At 41.9% G+C, this 17,919-nt stretch overlaps 1 protein-coding gene across 2 annotated transcripts in view; it reads right to left on the bottom strand.

Moving 5' to 3' along the window:
* The window catches only part of LOC118397649 (ribosome biogenesis protein bop1-like), a 157,673-nt gene extending 139,904 nt beyond the window's left edge, over positions 1–17,769 (bottom strand). The window contains exons 1-2 of one of the 2 annotated variants that reach the window (XM_052470033.1): positions 17,554–17,769; positions 1,126–1,380 (exon numbers count right to left, since the gene is read on the bottom strand). In XM_052470033.1, the coding sequence (XP_052325993.1) occupies positions 1,126–1,380; positions 17,554–17,652 (354 nt within the window). In that variant the 5' untranslated portion in view covers positions 17,653–17,769. The remainder of the gene's footprint in view (positions 1–1,125; positions 1,381–17,553) is intronic. The other variant, XM_052470032.1, reaches the window with a different exon arrangement.
* Positions 17,770–17,919: the final 150 nt, after the last annotated feature.

The raw sequence follows: 17,919 nt of genomic DNA, 5'->3' as shown, positions 1-17,919 counted from the left end.
GGCAGAACTGTAAAAGCATGTGCGAGCAAGGAGGCCTACAAACCTGACTCAGTTACACCAGCTCTGTCAGGAGGAATGGGCCAAAATTCACCCAACTTATTGTGGGAAGCTTGTGGAAGGCTACCCAAAACGTTTGACCCAAGTTAAACAATTTAAAGACAATGCTACCAAGTACTAATTGAGTGCATGTAAACTTCTGTCCCATTGGGAATGTGATGAAAGAAATAAAAGCTTAAATAAATCACTCGACTATTATTCTGACATTTCACATTCTTAAAATAAAGTAGTGATCCTAACTGACCTAAGACAGGGAATTTTTACTAGGATTAAATGTCAGGAATTGTGAAAAACTGAGTTTAAATGTATTTGGCTAAGGTGTATGTAAACTTCCAACTTCAACTGTAGAAATCCAAGGGTGCTTTTGACTGTGGGTCAAAATTACCTGAATGTATTTGTAGCATTTGATGTCCACATGGATTTATCAGAAACACGCTGTTTGACAAAGAAATATACATACACCTATTGGGAAATGACTGTCAGTTGCTTTATCATTCCTTGATAACATGACAACTAAAGTAACAGAAAGTTACCATTCATTTAAATAAGTAGCATAGTTTAGCGCATTCAAGTTGTGCTTCTTCCTTACCTTTGAGAAATCAGAACACTCAGAAATCCCCTACTTCGGCCAAAATGTCCAGAATGCTCTGAGCACTCAGAGAAAACACTCAATTTGCAAGCCAGCTTTCTGATTCTACCCATCTAGTAATCGCACAAAACACTTCACCTATCCAACAACACTGCAATGACTTAATAGCCATTTACTGCTATGATGAAGAATGTATAGATGCATTTTGCAAGAACATGAAGAAATGTGTGATCTTGTTGAGTCAGGTGCTGCCAAGGTACAAAAAGTAGTCACAAAATAAAATAGATTCCCACACTGCTGACCACTCCGTTTATAGAGTCCAAGGTCTGACAAAGTCAAGACCTTTGGGATCAAAACGTTTGCACTCAATAAACTACCTTTAACTAGAGCTTAGTGTTTATCCATGCAAGGTCACTTGGTCAGGAAAAACTCAGGACCCTACAATATAATTTGTGTAAAATAAATACTCCCATATTCACCTTAGGCTCAGCTGGTTCAGCAGATGTTTCAGCACCACTGCTATTCTTCAGATTTTCATCTAGTATGACAACAGCATCATCATCATCCTCCTCCTCCTCCTCCTCCTCTTCGTCATCCCCATCATCCTCTTCTTCTTCATCAATGTCACTCCCAGAGTCCTCCAGTCCTGAGAACACACTCTCCTCGCTATCTGAGAGGTCCTCATCTCCTTCTTCCCCAGCCTTCTCAGTGACGTCTTTGTCAAATATGGGAAGCTGAAAAAGCAGAGACAAAGAAATACCAGAGACATGTAGATTTGCATAGATGGGCAAACATGAATGAGTAAACACTTAAATGAGACAGAATTAATAAATAATCTAGATAGCTAGCTACCTAACCTAAAATAAAACATTGTCAATAGTGGACAGGACAAACCAGTTCACATTTTCTGTTATATCATCCAATTAAATCAAATCACAGCACATTTTTGGACTCATTCAGCAGTTTTTCCCTGATTAATTAGAATACTATTAGAAATTAATGTGGAAATGTAATTTTCTATTCGATAAACATAAGCTGAAAATAATACCATCGCTGCTTCCTGTTGACAACTTTTGATAAATAGTCCAATGTCCAAATATTGTATTCAAGTGTCCAAATCAATAATCAATACGCAGAAACAGTTTGTGATAAATTGAAAACAAACATAAAATGTAATACCAACACATTCATGTACCACAATACTAATCGTATTACTTGTATTATAATTTTTCACCTTATAAACTGCATATGCACCAAAAACCCTGTTGGTCTGACAAGTGGCAATAATTATTTATCCATCACTCATACCGATAACACGTTGCAATCAATAGTCAGGTTTCACGTCCTGTTCAAAATAACACTACTGAAAAACCACACAGAATCTAGGAATAATATGTATATCACTGGTTAGAGGACTTGCAGAAGAACGCAGCAGCTGAATTTTGAAATGTTGCATTTTGTTTCAAGTCGGTTGCCAACACTGAAAGGTAAACGCAACACTATTTTGTTAATCATATCGATATCACATTGAAATCAAAAGAGCAGGGGCAAAAGTTTAGGTCATATGCACTGTTTGAGCTAACACTATTCAAAGGCCACCCTGAATCTGAGAATAATTGATACACTACTGGTTAGAAAATAATTTGCAAAGACAGCAGTCTACATTTCGGAATGTCAGACTGAGATTCTGGGAGGTTGCAGAAACAAAATCAGTTTCTTTGTTATTTAACAGGACCCGACATAGGATATCAACACTGACAAGGGTTGGCTAGCTGTTATCGGAGTGTATTGGTGTGAGGCCAGCAACTTTTATAGAGAGACCGCCCCGAATTCTCTGTGCCATTTGAGTTCGAAATCAGGCTTACTTGGGATGAAGATGTCTCCGTGATTTGGAAGGTCAATGTCCCTAGAGTTGGAAAATGTGTAATAACAGTGCAGCAAATGGAGCGTTTGTGTGTCACTTTCTTTCGTGCCTCCATCTCATACATTATTTCCATAGGGATTTTACTTAGCTTTAGCTTATTATTAGCTTATTTGTTAGCTAGCCTGCCAACTGAGCAAGGCAGTCATACTAAATCCTTTGCCAAGCTAGCCATCTGGCCAGTGTAGCTAGTAACATAAATCCATTGTGATGTAATTGTTTTCATGAAGCAGCTGCCTGTAGCTGGCTGCAGAGAATTAATGCAGTGTCTTTACTTTACCAAGCTAGCACAACAGCTATCTAACTAGCAAATCATGCTAACCATTTAGCTAACATTAGCCAGCTAGCTCAAAATGTAGAGGGGCTGTATGCGATAATGTAGAGTGATTTACATTTTAATCTTGCTCCCTAGTTATATAGCTGTGGCCAACTAGCTAGTATCAACAATGGATTTCTACAACAATAGCACAGATAACATTGACTAGACCATAAAGCAACACACACGGACATTCATTGCCAAACAACGCTACTGCCACCTTCTGGTTTGGAGTATTATACCAAGGCTTAGTGGCTGACGACTTCAAGGTCTTTGCTGTGTGAAAAACAAGAGAGATTGACTTCCAACACTGTTCAACAACCATATGGAATTCCGGGTCTCTGGCAGCGTTTGGATCTGCGGTCAAGAACGCGGAGTTCATCTCAGCCTTTCCGTCCCTTCACTTTTTGTCCCTTACGGAGACATGGATCAAACCGGAGAACACTGCAACTCCAACTGCTCTTTCTTCATCTGACTAGGTTCTCTCATAGTCCGAGAGCATCTGGTCGTCACGGTGGTGGAACAGGTCTACTCATTTCTCCTAAATTGAGATTCTTCTCTTTTCTCCCTCTCTTACCTGTCCATCTCCTCATTTGAATTCCATGCTGTCACTGTCACTTTTCCACTCAATCTTAACATTGTCATCATCTATCACCTACTAGGTGCCCTTGGAGAGTTCCTCAATAAGCTTGAAACCTTGATAAGCTAATTTCCTGACGATGGCTCACCTCTCTTTGTACTTGGTGACTTCAACCTCCCGACATCTTTCCAACTCTCTTTCTCCTACTCACCCTTTCCCCAATCCCTTCCCACTCACAAGGCAGGCAATACAATACGCTTTACCTAATCTTTACTAGCGGCTGCTCATCTACTAATCTCACTGCAACCCAAATTCAGGTCTCTGATTAGTACTTTGTTTCCTTTTCTGTCTCCCTTTCCTCCAACCCCAAACACTCAGCACCAACCCAGATGGTCATACGCCATCACAATCTTCTCTCTCCCATTACTCTCTCCTCTTCTATCATCTCTTCCTTCTGCTAAATCCTTCTCCGCCCTGTCTCCTGATTCTGCCTCATTGACCCAACTCTCCTCCCTTTCTACATCCTACGAATAGCAATGTTGTCCAATTCGGTGGTATTTGCTTTTGTGTATATAGTTTGTCCAATTTAAATAAAGTGGTCATTAATTTTTGTCCATTAGGCATATGGATCCCATAACCTCCCGGCCGGCTAGGCACTCCCTAGCCGGCCGGGATGATGACATCCGCTACTCATTCACTCAGCCTATTGAGTCAATTGGCCTTACTCACACAACTACCCTATGCCTTGACCTCCTTCTCACCTCTCTCTCCAGATGACATACTGCGACTAGTGAGGTCTGGCTGACCGACAACCTGCCCGCTCGACCCCATCCCCTCCTCCAGACCATCCCTGGAGACCTTCTCCCATTCCTCACTTCCCTCATCCCTAATCACTGGCGACGTCCCCTCTGACTTCAAATGGCCAGAGTTGCTCCCCTCCTCAAGAAACCAACACTCGACTCATCGGATGTCAACAACTATAGACCCCTATCTCTTATTCTTTCCAAAACATTTGAGCGTGCGGTCTCTGATCAACCTCCTCGTTATCTCTCTCAGAACAATCTTCTTGACCCCAACCAGTCAGGCTTCAAGACGGGTCACTCAGAGACTGCTTCTGTGTCGCAGAGGCTCACAGCACAGCCAAAGCTGACGCTCTCCTCTGTTCTCATCCTCCTAGATCTATCCCCTGCCTTCGACACAACGAACCATCAGATCCTCCTCCCCACCCTCTCAGGGCTGGGCGTTTCAGGCTATGCACACTCTTGGATTGCATCTTACCTGGCCATATGTCACAAACCCCAGATGTGCCTTATTGCTATTATAAAATGGTTTACCAACATAATTAGAGCAGTAAAAATATGTTTTGTCATACCTGTGGCAAACAGGTCTGATATACCACAGTTATCAGCTATTCAGCATCCAGGGCTTGAACCACTAAGTTTAAATATTAATAACGGCCCTTACAGCGCAAGTTTTTGCCCGCGGTACCAGAATTCTATGCTGTTGATCTGAATTTGATTGTTGCATTTCGCCACTATTCTCTACACCATTTGATAATTGTATAATTATTATTATAATCTATATTACATGTATTATCTGAAAAGGGCTTTGGTATTAGCATGTTTGAGGGCGGGAAACCTGAGCTGATAAATTCAGTGTATTTGATACAATAGTGGCATACAAAGTGATAGCTGGGTATGGGCATGTATTACATATGGCGACCATGGCTAAGGCCGGGAAAGGCTGGTATACCAAATACTTTTTCCCTTTAAAATTGTATTTATTTATTCTACATCACCATGTCAATGTATTCTCACCACTGGACATGTAGCCTCCGTGTCTGTGCCTCGACCTAGGTTGGGCCAAACTAAACATGGCGGTGTTCGCCTTAGCAATCTCACTAGGATAAAGACCTCCTCCATTCTCGGCATTACTGAAAGAGATTGTGATACCTCACATCTCAAAATAGGGCTACTTAACCTCTCTAGGGTAGGGGGTAGCATTCGGAATTTTGGATGAAAAGCATGCCCAAATTAAACGGCATGCTACTCGGGCCCAGAAGATATGATATGCATATAACTGGTAGATTTGGATAGAAAACACTCTAAAGTTTCCAAAACTGTTAAAATAGTGTCTGTGCGTATAACAGGACTGATTTAGCAAGCAAAAACCTGAGAAAAATCCATTCAGGAAGTAGTTTTTTTTTTGTAGTTTTCTATTCAATGCCATTACAGCATCCATTGACTTAGGACTCCATTTTCAGTTCCTATGCCTTCCACTAGATGTCAACAGTCCTTAGAAATCATTTCAGGCTTATATTCTTATAAATGAGGGAGTAAGACCAGTCTGAACAAATGGACCCTAACATGACGCAGAGTTTTTTTTTTTCAGGCACATGTGCATTTCTTGTTTACATTGTTGTAAACAAACATTACTTTTGTATGTATTTTTAGAAGAAAAAAAAACATTTCTAGAAGGAGGAGCAGTTATTCCACTCTCACATATATAAAATCAGCAGTATCTTCTAGGCTGCCAACAACATTGTTGTTTATATTGAAGACGTTACTGTCCGGTTGAAATGTAATAGATCATTTAGGCTAAAAAAAAAACAACCTGAGGATCGAATATAAACATCGTTTGACATGTTTCTATGAACTTTACGGATACAATTTGGATTTTTTTGTCTGATTGTTTTGACTGCATTTGAGCCTGTGGATTACAGAAGAAAACTCGCTAACAAAACGGAGGGTTTTGGATATAAACTTCATCGAACAAAAGGAACATGTATTGAGTAAATGAATGTCTTCTGATTGTCACCATATGAAGATCAAAGGTAAGGGATTAATATTCTCTCTATTTCTGAGTTTTGTAACGCTTCTGCTTGGCTGGTGACAATAATTTGTCAACTGGGCTATGTTCTGGGTTAGGTATGCTTTCCCCGAAAAGCATTTTGTAAATATGACACTGTGGTTGGTTTAACACGAAGTTAATCTTTAAACCTATGTAAAATATGTTTTGTTTTCTGAATTTTTATGATGAGCATTTCTGTAATTGAATTTGGCACTCTGCAACCTCACTGGATGTTGGCCAGATACCCTAGAGAGGTTAATGTTAGATCCCTTACTTCAAAGGCAATTATAGTCAATGAACTAATCACTGATCATAATCTTGATGTGATTGGCCTGACTGAAACATGGCTAGTGACCATATCCCCAGTGCATCCAGCAAAGGCGGAGGTGTTGCTAACATTTACGATAGCAAATTTCAATTTACAAACAAAATAAGAAATTTTCATCTTTTTAGCTTCTAGTCATGAAATCTATGCAGCCTACTCAATCACTTTTTATAGCTACTGTTTACAGGCCACCTGGGCCATATAAAGCGTTCTTCATTGAGTTCACTGAATTCCTATCGGACCTTGTAGTCATAGCAAATAATATTCTAATCTTTGGTGACTATAATATTCACATGGAAAAGTCCACAGACCCACTCCAAAAGGCTTTCGGAGCCATCATCAACTCAGTGGGTTTTGTCCAACATGTCTCTGGACCTACTCACTGTCACAGTCATACTCTGGACCTAGTTTTGTCCCATGGAATTAATGTTGTGGATCTTAATGTTTTTCCTCATAATCCTGGACTATCGGACCACCATTTTATTACGTTTGCAATTGCAACAAATAATCTGCTCAGACCCCAACCAAGGAACATCAAAAGTCGTGCTATAAATTCAAAGACAACACAAAGATATAGTACTATCTCTTGACACAATGATCAAAATAATCATGGCCTCTAAACCTTCAAGCTGCATACTGGACCCTATTCCAACTAAACTACTGTAAGAGCTGCTTCCTGTGCTTGGCCCTCCTGTGTTGAACATAATAAACAGCTCTCTATCCACCGGATGTGTACCAAACTCACCAAAAGTGCCAGTAATAAAGCCAAACCTTGACCCAGAAAATATAAAAAACTATCGGCCTGTATCGAATCTTCCATTCCTCTCAAAAATCTTAGAAAATGCTGTTGCACAGCAACTCACTGCCTTCCTGAAGACAAACAATGTATACGAAATGCTTCAGTCTGGTTTTAGACCCCATCATAGCACTGAGACTGCACTTGTGAAGGTGGTAAATTACCTTTTAATGGCATCAGACTGAGGCTTTGCATCTGTCCTCGTGCTCCAAGACCTTAGTGCTGCTTTTGATACCATCGATCACCACATTCTTTTGGAGAGATTGGAAACCCAAATTGGTCTACACGGACTACAAGTTCTGGACTGGTTTAGATCTTATCTGTCGGAAAGATATCAGTTGGTCTCTGAATGGTTTGTCCTCTGACAAATCAACTGTAAATTTCGGTGTTCCTCAAGGCTACGTTTTAGGACCAATATTGTTTTCACTATATATTTTACCTCTTGGGGATGTCATTCGAAAACATTATGTTAACTTTCACTGCTATGCGGATGACACACAGCTGTACATTTCAATGAAACATGGTGAAGCCCCAAAATTGCCCTCGCTAGAAGCCTGTGTTCCAGACATAAGGAAGTGGATGGCTGCAAACTTTCTACTTTTAAACTCGGGAAAAACAGATGCTTGTTCTAGGTCCCAAGAAACAAAGAGAGCTGTTGAATCTGACAATTAATCTTAATGGTTGTACAGTCATCTCAAAAAAAACTGTTAAGGACCTCGGCATTACTCTGGACCCTGATCTCTCTTTTGACGAACATATCAAGACTGTTTCAACGACAGCTTTTTTTCCATCTACGTAACATTGCAAAAATCAGAAACTCTGTCCAAAAATGCAGAAAAATTTCTCCATGCTTTTGTTAATTCTAGGTTAGACTACTGCAATGCTCTACTTTCCGGATAAAGCACTAAATAAACTTCAGTTAGTGCTAAATACGGCTGCTTGAATCCTGACTAGAACCAAAAAATATATCATATTCTATCATAATATACTATCATATTACTCCAGTGCTAACCTCCCTACACTGGCTTCCTGTCAAGGCAAAGCCTGATTTCAAGGTTTCACTGCTAACTTACAAAGCATTATATGGGCTTGCTCCTACCTATCTCTCTGATTTGGTCGTACATACCTACACGTACGCTACGGTCACAAGACGCAGGTCTCCTAATTGTCCCACACAGGTCTGCCTACCCATGTGAGAGACGCAGACTCGGTCTCAACCTTTATGTCTTTACTGAAGACTCGTCTCTTCAGTGGGTCATATGATTGAGTGTAGTCTGGCCCAGGAGTGTAAAGGTGAACGGAAAGGCTCTGGAGCAACGAACCGCCCTTGCTGTCTCTGCCTGGCCGGTTCCCCTCTTTCCACTGAGATTCTCTGCCTCTAACCCTATTACAGGGGCTGAGTCACTGGCGCTCTTTCATGCCGTCCCTAGGAGGGAGGCGTCACATGAGTGGGTTGAGTCACTGACGTGATCTTCCTGTCTGGGTTGGCGCCCCCCCTTGGGTTGTGCCGTGGCGGAGATCTTTGTGGGCTATACTCGGCCTTGTCTCAGGATGGTAAGTTGGTGGTTGAAGATATGCCTATAGTGGTGCGGGGGCTGTGCTTTGGCAAAGTGGGTGGGTTATAGCCTTCCTGTTTGGCCCTGTCCGGGGGTATCATTGGATGGTGCCACAGTGTCTCCTGACCCCTCCTGTCTTAGTCTCCAGTATTTATGCTGCAGTAGTTTGTGTCGGGGGGCTAGGGTCAGTTTGTTATATCTGGAGTACTTCTCCTGTCTTATCCAGTGTCCTGTGTGAATTTAAGTATGCTCTCTCTAATTCTCTCTCGGAGGATCTGAGCCCTAGGACCATGCCTCAGGACTACCTGGCATGATGACTCCTTGCTGTCCTCAGTCCACCTGGCCGTGCTGCTGCTCCAGTTTCAACTGTTCTGCCTGTGATTATTATTATTTGACCATGCTGGTCATTTAAGAACATTTTAACATCTTGGCCGTGTTCTGTTATAATCTCCACCCGGCACAGCCAGAAGAGGACTGGCCATCCCTCATAGCCTGGTTTCTCTCTAGGTTTCTTCCTACGGTTTGGCCTTTCTAGGGAGTTTTTCCTAGCCACCGTGCTTCTACACCTGCATTGCTTGCGGTTTGGGGTTTTAGGCTGGGTTTCTGTACAGTACTTTGAGATATCAGCTGATGTACAAAGGGCTATATAAATACATTTGATTTGAAGCGTAGATAATGGGTTTTCGTAAACTATGGAGCTCGACAGGATTATCTAGGTTATTGCTTTGGCACCATCTACGGGCTGAGTGTTATTTGGGTGGACCAGCTATCGCTCTCCTTCCAAAACATGGTTACATTTGTAAAACCTTCAAATACTACTAACTATACAGTATATTCATAGGAAAAGTTAATGTACTGTAACAACTCAAATTGTGTTCAAGTCTAAAGTAGTCTAGACTAGCCTAAAGGTTGTTGGCTAGTGAAAATGATTTGATGTAAAAAAAAAAAATCAAATCATATTTTTGGGCCAAATTATTTTTATTTTATTTGAGAAAGCGTTATAAATCAAGGAATAACAAAAGTTGATTATACTTTTCTTGTTCTGTTTTATTTCAAAAATAGAACCCAGGAGTCAAACATTAGTTTTCATTTCAGGTAAACAAACATTTTTGGAACATTCCCCCCCACCAACAAACATCTCAAGTCATAAATTTTGAAATTATATATATATATATTTTTTTTCAAATATCAACATGAATTGTATCAGCCACTGTCAGCCTACTTTCCACTTAGTAGTGCTTAGGGGTGTGGTCAAATCAATCAAATGGTCCTTGCCAAAGCAAGGAATTGCACACCAGGCTGTATCACATAGCTCACAGATGTACTTGGTCAACATCCTTTTCTGTCGTCAGGTAGATTGTAGACAGATGTTGCAGTGACTCATGCTTTTTCCTTGCAGGGCGGTCTGGGGGACATCATTTGGAAAGTGGCACCCAGTGAAGCGTAGAGGATTGTCATAGGCAGGCCAGCCCCCAACAGAAGGATGAGGATGTGATAGCCCTCAAGGGGCTGCTGCATCAGGTTAACCTGTACTGCAGGTAGGAGATCACCTGTCCTGTGACCTGCCGGGGGACAACGTGGCCATTGAGAGCTATTTAAAAAATGTAATTGTTTCTTGTACCATTTTAAGGGGTTTTTCTGGCAAACAGTTCTGCATGTCCATTTTGCCATTTTGTCTTATTTTTGAATATTGGCATCCCCTTCCTGTTGGATGTAACTGTGCCACAGGCCCCTGTGTTCTCACTCAAAAGGGTAGAGCTACTGTACCAGTTGTCCACAAATACAGTGTGCCCCTTTGAGGTAAGGCTGCAGCATGGTGATTAACACTGATCCAGATATACCAAAATACCTCATCTATGGTGGCGCCGGTGTAGATGATCAGGTCCTATACATATCCTGTCAGACAGTCACATAAAACAAACAACACCTCCAAATCTGTGGCACTTTGATGGGATGTGTTGGCGGAATGCAAGCCTTCCTTTCCAAACCATGAGAGACTCATCAATGCACAAGTCCTTGTGAGTCGCTCTGGATAAGAGCGTCTGCTAAATGACTTAAATGTAAATGTAAATGTAGGAACAAACACTCTTCCAAATGTCCCGGTAAAGCTGCCCGGGACATTCCTAATTTTGTTGGCAGTGGCATTGTTCAAAGTGGAGCACTCTCAGCAAGACAAGGAAGCGGTCCTGGGAGTAAAGGGTTGGAGAAAAAAGGGGGTCTGCAGCATGGGGTCAGTAGTCCCTCACAAAGACCTTCTTCGCTAGCCCCATCAGCAGCACCGTGACCAGGAAGGTATACATTTCACTGATGGTAGTGTTCACCCATTTTGAGAGCTTCCCTTTTACACCAGGGGCAGTCTTCTCTTTTAGTTCATGAGAATACCTGCAAAAAAATATGAATATTTAGTGGGCTAAAAGCATTCAGAATTTTGATCAATTTGAAGAGAGCCCTGGGTCTTTCTGTAACATAGAAATGGGCATACCTGTTGGTTTCCTGCACCACACTCTCCACCAATTCCTCATCAATGAACCTTTTAAAACGTTCTGACTCTCGGCAGGGTGCTTTGAGGCCAGACATGGTGTCATTGAAGTCTCTATCTGATGGTGTGAAGTGACAGAATCTCCAGCAGCGGGGAGCATCCTCCTCTCCTTTAATTAACCTCTTCTTCCTCACAGCCCACAAGATTGACAGAAGCACCAGCATCTTGGGGGGGTGTGCGATGTTCATTGCCTTCAAGGTTGTGGTGGGCACCATTTTCCTCACAGTTCAGAAGGTTTGGGGGGGGGGAGACACACAGATATACCTCATCACTATCTGATTAACCTATGGTTACTTTGGGTTGCTAGCTCAGACCTCTTTTCCAGGGGTTTTATTTAGATGATAAACATCTCGTGTTCACCCCCCCTTTGATAAATTCCCCCATCATAGTAATATTTCAACCATCATATCCCCCCACAATACCTTCCCCCATTCCCCCCGCACACACAAATATGGTTTCAACCAGATCTGGCAAGGCTTTTATTTGAGTGATGATCTGTGAGGTGATAACATTTTATTTGCTTTGTGATTGGTCAAAAACTGTAAACAACTTGTCAAGTCATGTGCTCCGGTTCTTGTACACACTAACAAGCTCATGCAGATTTTTAATATGCTGAAAAGTGGCCAAATTAAGTTTATATTTTTCACGCAATAGGCGCAGCCATCTTTGACTTTGCTTACTTGCGTCTTATGCCGCATTCAAAACAACTGGGAACTCTGAAAAATACAAGGTAAAATCATGACATCAGTGATCGTAAAGTCATAGCTCTAGAAAGAGGCCCAGAGTTGGAATTCTGAGTTGGACGACCGTTCAAATTCATTTTCCCCTAGTCGGAGTTCCCAGTGGCTTTGAAATCAATGACGTCGGAAATTTCTGAGTTCCTAGTTGTTTTGAATGCGGCATTATAGTGAATGGCATTCTGGGATTAGGGAGTTTTCGCTTGTCAAACGTAAACAAACATGGCAGCCATCAAAGAATGTATCTGCTGTTAGCTTATCTGACACGCATTTCTTTTCTAAACAACATTACATTAGTTTCTTGTGCTCACCAGAGATATGGTATATTGTAAACTAGTCTAGCTGTTAGGTTGCTAACTCACATTTTGGTTTTTGTCAGCGCAACCTGTTATTTAGACTGGTTTATGGAATGAGTTTGGCTGTGGATGTGTGTTCCGTGTGATGAATGGATGTTGAAGATTGCATTTATATCTTTTACAATAAAAAGGTAAAATTGAGGAATAAAGTTAAAGACCTTTATTTTCTATCAGTGCAAAAAAACATTTAGATGCTGTTTAGACAACAATGATGTTTAGACACATTTGTTGCTCTGTACGTTGTGTTGCTACTGTTCCAATCACATGAGATCATACGCTGCATTGACCACTCAACAATGATCACAAATATGTGATCGTACGCATCAAAGGGTTATGAAGCATATACCTACGTAGTACCCCAGCACAGTTGAGCTAGTCACATGCTTGTTTTTAAAAAGCACAATAGGAGAAAGCTGGAGCAGACGTGTCCAGCTATGAATTGACAGGGGTCGCGTTTTATATTGAAAGTACAACAGTATTTTTTTGCTTCAATATAGTGATCAGGGACGTGCACCTATAGTTTTCCTTCACAGAAAATACATTAGTGCAACACATTCGGCAGAAAATAGCTTCATTTTCATCAGAAGTGCAACGCTATCATTTCTAATGATTAAGTCTATTATAGAAATAATGTAGCCAGCTACATTTCCTAACGTCTTAAAGTACATTTTACCAGAGGCTGGCTGGCTACACCAAGAGAATAAGCTACACAGTCGTGGTGCTATTAAAACTGGTCGATGAACAGCACAGGAGGCTGGTGGCACCTTAACTGGGGAGAACGGGCTTGTGGTATTGACTGGTGCAGGAGGAATAAGTGGAATTGTGTCAAATACATGGTTCAGCTGTTTGATGCAACTCCATTTGCTCCGTTCCAGACAATATTATGAGCCAGTCTCCCCTCAGCAGCCTCCTGTGGTGAACATGTCTCATCTGTCAAATTTTAATTAAAAGACAAACAATATAAAACATTACATTTTACTAGTAATACATTTATTGTTCAAGAAACATTAAAGTCCGCTCATCCGATTTTTTTATAGAAGCAAATATTTTGGCTGGTAAGATATCTGAGTGGCTGGTATATTTTTAAATCTACCCGTCACAGTGGCTAGTGGAACCAAAAGTACATTTTAAGCCTTGCGCCACACCCTCCAATGAACCATCAAATAAGCAACCCATCAATAAAGTACCAAGATCAAATCCTACTCCACCGGGTCTAACGCTCGTCGGATGTGGCTATTATCACAGATTATAAAGGGAAACCCAGCCGCTAGTTGTCCAGTGACGTGAGCCTACCAGACGAGCTAAATACCTCTTATGCTCACGTTGAGGCTAGCAACACTGAACCATGCATGAGAGCACCAGCTGTTCCGGGTGAATGTGTGATCACACTCTCCGTAGCCGATTTGAGTAAGACCTTTTAAACAGGTAAACATTCAAAAGACCGCAGAGCCAGACAGATTACCAGGTTGCCTACTCAAGAGCATGCGCTGACCAACTGGAAAGCGTCTTCAGACATTTTCAACCTTTTCCTGACCCAGCCTGTAATAACTCCATGTTTCAAGCAGACCACTATAGTCCCTGTACCCAAGAAAGCCAAGGTAACCTGTATAAATGACTATCCAGCGATATTGAAGCACTCACATCTGTAGCCATGAAATGCTTTGACAGGCTGGTCATGGCTCATAAACACAATCAACCCTGAAACCACTCCAATTCATATTCTGCCGCAACAGATCGACAGGTCACGCAATCTCTATTGCAATCCACACTGCTCTTTACTATCTGGACCAAACAAACACCTATGTGACAAAGCTGTTCATTGACTACAGTTAAGCGTTCAACACCATAGTGCCATCCAAGCTCATCACTAAACTAAGGATCCTGGGATTAAAAACCTCCCTCGCCTGGACGTCCTGATATCCTCACCTCCTGGGGGTGGCCTAAGCAACAAAATCTCAGTAGTGCGTGCCTAGTCCCTTCCTGTACTCTCGGTTTACCCACGACTGCATGGTCACACAGGATTCAAACTACAGGTCGACCGATTAATCGGAATGGCTGATTAATTCGGGCCGATTTAAAGTTTTCATAACAATCGGAAATCTGTATTTTTGGGTGCCGATTTGCCTATTTTCTTTCTTTTTTTAACCTTTATTTAGTCTTTTTACCTAGGCAAGTCAGTTAAGAACACATTCTTAATTTCAATGACTGCCTAGGAAGGGTGGGTTAACTGCCTCGTTCAGGGGCAGAAAGACAGATTTTCACCTTGTCAGCTCGGGGGGATCTAATCTTGCAACCTTATAGTTCACTAGTCCAACGCTATAACGACATGCCTCTCTCTCGTTGCACTCCACAAGGAGACTGACTGCCTGTTACGCAAATGCAGTAAGCCAAGGTAAGTTGCTAGCTAGCATTAAACTTATCTTATAAAAAACAATCAAACATAATCACTAGTTAACTACACGTGGCTGATGATATTACTAGATATTATCTAGTGTGTCCTGTGTTGCATATAATCTGACTGAGCATACAAGTTTTTTTATTTAACCTTTATTTAACCAGGTAGGCTAGTTGAGAACACGTTCTCATTTACAACTGCGACCTGGCCAAGATAAGGCATAGCAGTGTGAGGTTGAACAGGCTGGTAATAGGGGTTGCGTCAATGGAGGCAGATAGTTTCAGAAATAGAGGGTCCAGATTGTCAAGACCAGCTGATTTGTACTGGTCCAGGTTTTGCAGCTCTTTCAGAACATCTGCTATCTGGATTTGGGTAAAGGAGAAGCTGGGGAGGCTTGGGCGAGTAGCTGGGGGGGGGACTGTTGTCCAAGGTTGGAGTAGCCAGGAGGAAGGCATGGCCAGCCGTTGAGAAATGCTTGTTGTAGTTTTCGATTATCATGGATTTATCAGTGGTGACAGTGTTACCTAGCCTCAGTGCAGTGGGCAGCTGGGAGGAGGTGCTCTTGTTCTCCATGGACTTTACAGTGTCCCAGAACTTTTTGGAGTTAGTATCTGACTGAGCAGTGGTAGGCAGAAGCAGGCGCGTAAACATTCATTCAAACAGCTCTTTCGTGCGTTTTGCCAGCAGCTCTTCGTTGTGCGTCAAGCATTGCGCTGTTTATGACTTCAAACCTATCAACTCCAGAGATGAGGCTGGTGTGACCGAAGTGAAATGGCTGGCTAGTTAGCGCGCGCTAATAGCGTTTCAAACTTCACTCGCGCTGAGCCTTGGGGTAGTTGTTTCCCTTGCTCTGCATGGGTAACGCTGCTTCAATGTGGTGGCTGTTGTCGTTGTGTTGCTGGTTCGAGCCCAGGGAGGAGCGAGAAGAGGGACGGAAGCTGTACTGTTACATTGGCAATACTAAAGTGCCTATAAGAACATCCAATAGTCAAAGGTTAATGAAATACAAATGGTATAGAGGGAAATAGTCCTATAATAACTTCAACCTAAAACATCTTACCTGGGAATATTGAAGACTCATGTTAAAAGGAACCACCAGCTTTCATATGTTCTGAGCAAGGAACTGAAACGATAGCTTTCTTACATGGCACATATTGCACACATATAGCACATATTGCACGGTATCGGCGTTGAAAAATCATAATCGATCGACCTCTAATTCAAACACCATAATTAAGTTTGCCAACTACACAGCGGTGGTAGGCTTGATCACAGATGACGTGACAGCCTACAGGGAGATGGTCAGTGACCTGGCAGTGTGGTGCAAGGACAACAACAACCACCTCTCCCTCAACAAGACAAAAGGAGCTGATCATGGACTACAGGAATCGGAGGGCCAAGCACACCCCATCCACGGGGCTGTAGTGGAGCAAGTTGAGAGCTTAAAGTTTCTCTGTGTCCACACACACACACACCAACAGTCAAGAAGAGGGCATGACAACGCCTCTTCCCCCTCAGGTGGCCTTAAAGTTTTAGCGTGGGCCCCCAGATGCTCAAAAACGTTCTACAGCTACATCATTGAGAGCATCTTGACTTTGCTGCAGCACTGCTTGGCATGGCAACTGCTTGGATTCCGACCATAAGGTGCTACACAGTGTAGTGTGTACAGCCCAGTACATCACTGGAGCCAAGCTCCCTGCCATCCAGGATCTCTATACCAGGCGGTGTCAGACTCTTCTCTCTGCTAACGCATGGAAAGTGGTACGGATGCAACAAGTCTGGGAAAAACAGGACTCTGAACAGTTTCTACCCAAGCCATAAGATAGTTAACAAATCGGTACCCAGACAATTTGACTAACTCATCACATATGCTGCTGTTAGTTTATTATCTATACTGTCGCCCTAGTCACTTTATGCCATCCTATTTGTACATAATCTACCTCAACTACCTAGTACCCATGCACATTGACGTGGTACTGGTACCCCGTGTTTATAGCCAAGTTATCGTTACTCATTGTGTATTTATTCCTTGTGTTATCCCCCCTCTCTCTGCATTGTTGGGAACAGCCCCTAAGTAAGAATTTCACTGTTAATCTGCACGGACAAAACACTATTTGATATCCTAACAAAACAGGCATAAAAACCATATGGGAAAAATGAATGTGATGGGGAAAAAAAAGGTAACACACAAACGCTCCAATTACTACACTGCTATCACACAATTTCCAACTCTATAGGGAAATAGCATTAAGACAGTCACCCCAAGTGAGTCCGACAACACAAATGTGGGGGTCTGGCTCATGAATGGACTATACTGACTGTGCAGCAAGCATGTTTGCTAGGTGAGACAGACCATCCGTTTATACAAAAACATTGTACTATTTTATTAGCTAATACATCTAGGGGTGATTGACAAAACCTACGGGGTTTGAGCTTGCACATCCACATTTCCCTACATAACAAACGTTAGCTAGCTGGTTAGCAATGCTTTACCCTTTTTAATACCGAATATACATTTCAGAAATACTTTTCCTACCTGGTCATTGTCCTCTTCAGCAGCTCTTTTCTTCGCACTCTTTACTTTAGCTTTACTCATGGTGCCGTTTTTCTGTGATTCTAGAGTTACAGTAGGCATGCTTCTTGTACATCAACAGCCGACCATGTGGGATTCCGCAAGAGGTCAAAGTTGAAAGTTGAGAGCGTTTTAAAACTGCAATTTTCCAAAGCGATTAAAAACATGGGCCTGTAATTATTTCATAATAGATAATTACATAATGTTATAGCTCAAATTAATTACCGTAAATATGCTGCAAATATATAGGGTCTGAAAAAATTGGAGGTCAAAGTTTAAAGGTACATTTTTGTGTATTTCATATATTTTATTTAATCTTGTGTTATATTA

Source organism: Oncorhynchus keta, chromosome 19 (genome assembly GCF_023373465.1).
Source record: "Oncorhynchus keta strain PuntledgeMale-10-30-2019 chromosome 19, Oket_V2, whole genome shotgun sequence".
NCBI classification, from domain to species: domain Eukaryota; kingdom Metazoa; phylum Chordata; class Actinopteri; order Salmoniformes; family Salmonidae; genus Oncorhynchus; species Oncorhynchus keta.
This window is presented reverse-complemented; position numbering and strand designations above follow the sequence as displayed.